The 8280-nt window shown below is 37.7% G+C and overlaps 1 protein-coding gene across 1 annotated transcript; it reads left to right on the plus strand.

The window, feature by feature from the left end:
• Nucleotides 1-374: 374 nt before the first annotated feature.
• Nucleotides 375-7033, plus strand: MSRB1 (methionine sulfoxide reductase B 1). Its single transcript, XM_089168925.1, has 5 exons — nucleotides 375-731; nucleotides 4193-4304; nucleotides 4810-4875; nucleotides 6187-6384; nucleotides 6476-7033. Exons 1-5 carry the CDS (start codon nucleotides 524-526, stop codon nucleotides 6513-6515), a joined length of 624 nt encoding a protein of 207 aa, XP_089025051.1. The 5' UTR covers nucleotides 375-523; the 3' UTR covers nucleotides 6516-7033.
• The last annotated feature ends 1247 nt before the right edge of the window (nucleotides 7034-8280 follow it).

The following is an 8280-nucleotide window of genomic DNA, read 5'->3' on the forward strand; positions in this document are numbered from 1 at the left end:
ATATGATACATATTTATGGACGGGTCATATGGTATCACATGAGCTATACCCCTACTTCCCCACCTATCAACCTTCATCTTTTCACTTATGAAAATATATCAATGCAGATTTTCATTGTAATCAGGTAGAAAAATTCCGATCACAACACAGGAGCCTCATACATGGCTAGGAGTGTTCAAATAAAAATTAGAAAATCCAAGAAGTATTCTTTTACTTTTTGGTGTATGAAAATCCAAGAGATATTTTGCATATAGATAGAAGAGATAAGATACTGCCACATCATCAGAGAGTCAGAAATTTTGTTTTTAATCATGCAATCCAATAATTGCCGCCAGAATTTTGCTATTTTAAAGACGTTTCGATAAGGTCAAATGTGAAAGCACACTAACTACCCTTGATTTTTTGAAAGCTTGCGACTTGAGGCCATGGGCTATCAAATCGATTACAGCTTTCGTTTGAGAAACAAACGGATATTCTCCAAAAAGAAAAAATCTGGGTTCTGCAGTAGAGTGTGAGGGATCTTATGGTGTATGTGGTGTGTACCAGCATGGCCTTAGTTGGCGTCAACAGTGTTACCCTACCCACTACTTATTCTTCCCTATCATCCCATTTTCGCCTGAATTTGAAGTTCGTCTTCTGTAATAGAGCTTTGAAGAAGTCTCAGCGATTCTCCCCTTCTCTTCGAGCAATGGGTTCTTTCCAATCTTCTCCTAGAGTTGATGATATTCAAGGTTCCTTTCTGTTTCCTTGTACGATGTTCTTTCTTTTCTCTGTTTGTACTGACAAAAATATATTTGAAGTGGTGGGTTTATTTTGACCATATACAGAGACCCAGACACAGAAATAGCCTTTCCCTTCACCGGAGCGAGCAGTCTATGCATCTGTGAGATGGGCCCTTACCAGAGAAGATTATCTGCTAAATCCGGTGGAGGAAAGAATATTTCTAGATTAGTAGATTTGAAGGTAGAATTTATCCAATGAAGAAGAGAAGTTGACAGTTGTGCTGATGAGAACAAACAAAGAAGGATTTTCTCCATCTCTTTGATTTTTGCTTTTTCATTTTCTTTGTTTTTAACTGATCTTCCTAAGCTGTGATCCGTCCTCCTGCTTCTTTTACATTTTTACTGGAATAGAAGTGCCGGGTATTTCGTTTCTGGGTAGTCCTTTATTTTCATCCTCCTTTCACGGTCATGTAATTGTTTGAGGTTGCACCTTACAAATTTAATGTTAATGCATTTCCTAACTTTTGATTTTTCCTCTCTGAAAATCAAGCTTGGTCGTTTGCTTTATGTTTCTGTGCAATACATGAATATGTTAGGTAATTGCTAAGTCCTGTTTTGTATTTAATTTCAATATATCTTTTCCCTGACATTTGCACCTTTTCTTTGTTTGTTGTAGTTACTGGTATTCTATTTGCTTTTACAGATTTTCCACAGTTGAGACTAGCCCATCTCATGTTATTGCTATTGTTTTCAATATCGGTTTTGCAATTTGCAAGTGGAAACTTTGATATTTATCTCCACAAAGTGAAGGCTTATCAAGTTGACGACTAAATTTGGAAAACCTTAACATTAGAAATTTATCTGCTTTGCTTTTTTGCATCAATGGGTATTCAGTATAGTCCAAATGTTGCAACCTCTAAGAATAATGGAAGGAAACTTTAAGTTTGAGGCATTAATGCGTCATCCCTCCCTCCCTCCCCCCACCCAAAAGGAAAAAAATTCTCATCTCTCCCTCTCTCCATTTGGTTTCTTTTGCCTACTATCAGTAAATCTTAAGTTTTTTCTGTTTATCAAAGATCACTGTCCTGAATCAGACCTTATTGCTCAGATATATGTCATATTCAGTGGATGGAAGGTGTCTTTGAAATCTTATCTAGCTCTTTGAAGTACTGACCAACAGAATTTTCTGTGAAAATTGATACGTGTTTTAAGGAATTGGACATCTCAATTACCTATATTTCAATCTCAGTAAAGAGATGTTTATATGGTCTGGGATTGTGTTTTCTGGAGGCACACTTTGCCACTATTTTTAGAGATTTTAGTGTCCTTCCTTCTGGGGGTAGGGGTAAGATTTTCCTGGGATCATACTGCTTCACTGTTGTCAACAACAAAAGCAAAAGGCTGGGAAATTTTTACAATGTATTGGTTCCTGGGATGACATGGGAGTGTATAAACTAGTTGCTATTGTGAGTTAGTTGCCTCTGCCATTATTCTATTGGTTTCACTAGTCTCCTCTCCTAAGTGCATTGTGTGGAGAAAATTTCATTGCTTATCCTAATAATAAGGGATGAACCTCCTCAGTTACAGTTGTATTTCATTCAGGTAAACAAAGCAAGCTGAGATGGGTAATGTTGATTGGAGTTGACTGATAAAGATCCCACCCCTCCCCTCCCAGTTATAATTAGAATTTCCTGTCGCATTGTGGCATGTATAATGAATTCAATCATGTTAGGATTCAAGATTCGATTGACTACACTGGTTGAGTGGAATTATGAGCAGCTTGCGCCCCCCCCCCCCCCACCCCAATATCAGAAGGAAACAAAAAGGCAAAACGAAATGATTGTAGAAGATATTGAGGCCCTTGTAGACTCCAAAATCCGACTAATTTGACTTAGGATCAGATTGAGATTAGCATTCCTCAGTGTCTGTCCTCAGTCCATGATCTGAAATATGTAGGTCACAATGCACACTTAGTTTCAGTGCAGGATCTCATTAACTACAAGCTCTTAATCCTAGGTACTCCAAACCAGTTTTGATATCCTTAATGCAGATATTACATTTATTTAGTTATTGATGGTATCTCCAGAGAATTTGCTCTTTCTAACAAGGAAAGAGTCCAATTTATCTTGGTGAATACCAATTCCATCCCATAGACATTTTCTTCATTAAATCCAATTATTCCAAATCCTACTCAGTTCTGAAATTCCTTACAAGAGAGTGTGGGCCTTCAATGAGAGAATCACTGACAGAGGCTGCCACCAAACACTATCCTCTGGAATTTGTCTACATTTTGATGGTCCTCCTTGTAGAGCTGTGGCAGGAGTCAAGTTGGATGTTCCTGATTCATATGCGGATAATGTTTTTTGAACTGTTGCTTTACTCACGTGTAGGTTGGAGATATATTTATGATAGTATAGTCAGGGAGATGGCAGGAGAATATTTTTGGTTGAAGTGAAATTGAAGGGAATGGCTCAGAGTTGGGGATAAAATATTAGCAGCAGAATTGAACTTGAGGCATTGTTTGTTTAACAACATGGGCTGAGATGAAAGAGGATGTGAACATAATATTTTAACCTATGGGATACAAGCAGAAAAGAAATGTCAGTCTACACAACCGAAGCAAGGCAGCATGTCTGTGGAAGAATGTTTGGCTAATTTTATTACTTAGCCACATGGTCTAAACATGAGTGAGGTGCAGTTGTGTAGTAGCTTAGTTTTTGGAATGTTTGCACCTTAGAATTAGTGTAGGATTGGCTAATAGTAGGTGTCCTATGATGGATGGCTCAGTATAGGTGCCTTGTCATCTGGAAGAGAGTTTGGAGAGTTCAAAACCCAGAGGAACTTCACAAACACTTTCTCTAAGGCCTGATTTAGTATGATTCGATTTAATTTCATACAGTAGTTTCTATTTCTGAAACTTTTTGGTTTGATTTTTGGACCATATTTTTAGTGAAACAGAATTCAATGGAATTGAAATTCTGAAAGAGCGAAGTGTTGTTTCAATTTACTGTTGCTCTTCAATTAGCCAGTGACTAATTTTATTGCAAACCTGTAGTTTCATGTTAAAAATTAAAACAACCACCCCTTTCTTCACCTCATTGCCACCCTGCCCCACCTCCATTGCCTCTGCTAGCACCGCCGCCACCATTGCCATCATCCCTGCCATGCCAGCACCAACTTTTCCCAGCGTATTGCTCCTGCCTCTGCCGGTATGCCTGCCACCGCCATTATCACCGACTTTCCTTTCTGTTATGTTTGGTAGTTTTCTAGAATTATTTTATTTTATTATTATTTTTTTATGGTATTAGGGTAAGATGTGGAACCACTTAATGATAGATGAGATAATTTATTAAGGTGGCTTATAGTATTAGGTAAGATGTGGTTGCATGTGTTCATATCTTAGATGACATGCTCTGAAGCCCACTTAGTATTCCGGTTCTGACAAGTGACTTGTTCTCCTTATTACGCAGAAGGAGATAAAATGGATTATGCATTGATAAGTGACGAGGAGTGGAAGAAGCGTCTTACAGAAGAACAATATTACGTCACTCGACAGAAGGGAACTGAGCGAGCCTTCACTGGGTATAATTTGTATTACCTGAAGCTGCCTAACTTTTGCCATCTCTATCATTAAATTTTGTTTTAACGTTACATGAAATATTTAGCTTTTCTACCTAGTTTCCCAGTTTACAACAAAAGAATAAAAAAGAAATCATATTAATTGGCACTGCTTTAAATATCAGGCTGCAGGTACATTTTTAATCTAGAGGGCTGAATGTAGGGTACTTGAGCAATGTAAATCATTATAGGGAGTGACTTGAATACTCATCATAATGTGAAAAGATATGGTCAGTTTTGATTGATGCTGGTACAAGGCTTCTTCTTGTTTTTGTTGATGGTCAGTTCAGTTGATAAACCCAATTATTTCACATAGATCTAGGTTGTGCCTTCAGGTTTCTGCAGGCCAATCTCCCATGCTATTTATTTGCACACAAATCCATGGATGAATGTAATAGGCTAACCCTATTAGCTTTTTCTTTGTAATGATCCAGCTGATTCATTATCTTCTTTCCATTTATTTTTACAGGGATTATTGGAAGACTAAAAAACGAGGAACTTACCACTGCATTTGTTGTGACACACCTCTGTTTGAGTAAGTACTTTTGTGATTCAATTACAGCCATTGCTTTATTTGGTTGTATATTTTTGGATAAAGGATCATGTATGTTAAAGTAATAAAAGAAAATTTGTATGAGGGAGTGTACCCTGTGAAAAAGAAAAGCCAAGGTAGCACCTCTTGCCTTTGGCAATGACTTTTAACAGGAGTAACCTGATCTACATCAAAGCCAAACAAGTAAAAACTAACTAGCGTGAAAGTGTCTTCTGACTTGTGCCTCCATTCGAAGGACTTGAAGAACCGAAAGGGTGTAGAACACCTCAGATTTGGCAGCAGATTTAGCCATAATGCATTACCAGATTTGCTTCCCATTTCCCAATAGCAGCGAGTAATTTCCCAGTCAAGAGAAGAGGAAAATTTGCAGGGATATCCATTCTTGCGTAGAAGCTAGGAAACTAGATCTCTGGGCAGAATTAAGAAAACCAAGTTTGAATTATGTTTCCCTCAAAGGTTAGAGATCTTTATCTCCCTAGCCAATACCAGTCCTTGAATCATCCTGAGAACTATGCCTCAAAGTTGAATTTATTCTTTTGAAATTTCTCAACGTAAAGATCACTTTGGCTGAATCATCTCACATAGCACCGCCTACCTCTGATTTTCTGATTTTCAAGGGTTTTCAAGTGAACAGCCATGAGGATTGAACTAACCCAAAAGGGAACACCACCAAACTCCCAAAAGCTCGGTGGGCTTCTTATGAACAATTAGATTCTCTTATTCTAGCACACAACAGGTTATACACAATTGAAGAGTCATAAAAATTTCAAAGATAAAGTTCTGATATCCAAAACCATTCCGAAACATTAAATTTTTATTTTTCTTCTTCTTATTATTTTTTATTAAAAAGAAAAATGCATTTTATGGAAGTTATGGTGGATTGGTGGTAAACCAAAATGGGATTTTTAACGGAGGAATTTGTAAAAGAATATAATGCTTTTTTGGCTGTCAAAAAAAGAAATATTTTGCATGGGCGTGTAGGCTAAAGGAATGGAACACAATTATACATCACATTTTCTATTCCAACCACGCTGCTGGGTGTCCAACCACCCTGCGGAGGCGGAGGTTCTCCATTTAATGGGTTGGTTGATTGGGAAACCCATTCAGTGAAGGTCCAATACCTACATGACCCAACCCCTAGGCTTATTCCTAGGAAAAATAGCCTAATTGGGGGCTGCATCTGCATTAAGACTTGTTTCACATCTGTCACTCAATTTGGATAAGTTTTGAGAGTGGAATATTTTATAGAAGTCCTGATATTACGAACTCATATCAATGTTTTCTGTTATGTAGATCATCAACAAAATTTGACAGTGGAACCGGTTGGCCATCTTACTATCAACCCATAGGAAACAATGTGAAGTCAAAATTAGACATGTCCATAATTTTCATGCCACGACAGGAAGTTCTTTGTGCTGTTTGTGAGGCTCATCTTGGCCATGTCTTTGATGATGGTCCTCGTCCCACAGGGAAGCGTTATTGTATTAACAGGTAATATTTTATTTCCAGCTCTAGACTTGTGATATGTTTTCTTTTGGATTTGAGCCTCGTATTAAATCGTCTTCTGTGGCCATGTATGCAGTGTTTCCTTGAAACTGAAACCAAAAGAGGAATCAGTATGACAGGGTAAGAGAAGGTACTGGGAATGCAGTATTCCAGTTCATGTGCTGCTATTATCAAAAGTCTGTGTCTAAGGTTCATGGTTAGATATGTAACAGTACGTGTATATCTCGTTTCTTTTCCATAGAATTGTGTAATTGCTGCAGCTAGTCAGGCATTAATTGCTTAAGATTAGTTTCTTGTGTATGCAAACAGCCTCTCCTCCAAACGCACGCGGGGGGTGGTTGCCGGATTCCACCACAGGATCCTTAGACGAATATAGTTGTCACATCCACCAAGTTGGCATCAGGCCGATCCATAGTCAAGATTGGGTTTATCGTACAATTACAACTATTCCACATAATAACATAACCATGAGGAATAAATAGGAAGTCCAATGTATGAAATGGAAAACTATCACAAATGAATCTTTAAAAATGTATCAAAACTAGAAAAGAATGTCAAAACTGGGAATGCGTAAATCTAAACGTCTTTAATCAAATGATAAATAATAGTCTTGAATGTTTTAATTTCTCTAAATATTTTCGTCTTCCTAAGCAGTGGGTTGAGTGTCGTATGAACAATTTAGACATGCACACGTCATCGATGTAATCCGGTATCTCATCGGCATCAGCTGGCATTTTGTAAACTTAAAGCTTCGAAGCATAGTAATTTGCGACAAAATCTAAAAACAAAGATTTTCACAAAAGATAAGTTCCATTGAATTTAATGATCATCAACAACATATGCCACATATCATACTATTGGTGCAGATTTTGCCGAGGTCTGTGAACTGAGAATCTTGCACCAAACACTCAGATCTTGATTGATCTGGTTTGAATTCATACTTCCTGCAAAATGAATGAAACTGTTAGATATAGAGCCGATCAGCTGGATCGGCGTTCTGTCTCCAACAATTAAGTCAATAGCTGATTTGAAGAAATACTTCAGAGCTCATTGAGAGCTTCTGAGGAGCTTTAATGGAAAATGAGTGGAAAGAGTGTGAGTCTTTTATGATAATTTGAATGTGTTACCTTCTGTCAATATCTTGTCCCTATTTATAAGTTTTTCACGTGACTCTTCATTGCTAATAACCATCGGATGGAAAGTTCAGATCGGATGGTCATGATTTGACCTTTGTTTAGCTTTCGGGCGGACCCACAAAATGGCTTGTATCATTAGTTAAATCCAGTGAGAACTGGAGTTAGGGTAATTTATTCACAACACGAGCCTGCAAGCTTGCTAATCAGGTTGAAATTGAATTGAGACTCTGGTCAGGAGGTTTTGATCTTTCCTCTAACCAATAAATTATTTTTGCTTTGATCATCCTTGATTCGCTTTTGTCAAGTATAGGCTGTGAGAATTCTTCAGTACTTGAGCTCATCTCCGATAATGAGGGATTACTTGGACGCTGGGTTCATCCTTCAGTTGAGAGAATTCATCAAAAATTCTAAGATCAATCTATGGCTTCGTAGAGCTCATCAGAAACTTCTGAGCTCATCCTTTGATCAAACGAGTTCATTAGAGATTCTCTCACATCCACCCAGCCGGTACCCTACCTAGCATACCCGAGTGTGTGATCCACAGCCTCGAAGATCAGTATCGAGGAAATCAACCTCCCACATTCACAATAATATAATCAAGAACAAGACTAAATCAAGGTTATCAATAATAATTAGTAGATCAAAGAAAAGTAATGAAATAACATCAGAGTGCGAAAATGATACCAATATGTATATAATCAAAATGTAGAGTGAGGCAGAATCTCACTCCACGAATATAGCAGAA

Source organism: Hakea prostrata, chromosome 9 (genome assembly GCF_041222555.1).
Source record: "Hakea prostrata isolate BN-2017 chromosome 9, UWA_Hpros_2, whole genome shotgun sequence".
NCBI lineage: Eukaryota > Viridiplantae > Streptophyta > Magnoliopsida > Proteales > Proteaceae > Hakea > Hakea prostrata.

What these genes read in the sequence shown, in the direction of transcription:
- MSRB1 (XM_089168925.1), top strand. Translation starts at nt 524, where the DNA reads ATGGTGTATGTGGTGTGTACCAGCATGGCCTTAGTTGGCGTCAACAGT. An exon ending in TAGAGTTGATGATATTCAAG is followed by an intron (nt 732 to 4,192) that starts GTTCCTTTCTGT and finishes CTTATTACGCAG; the next exon opens with AAGGAGATAAAATGGATTAT. An exon ending in ACTGAGCGAGCCTTCACTGG is followed by an intron (nt 4,305 to 4,809) that starts GTATAATTTGTA and finishes TTATTTTTACAG; the next exon opens with GGATTATTGGAAGACTAAAA.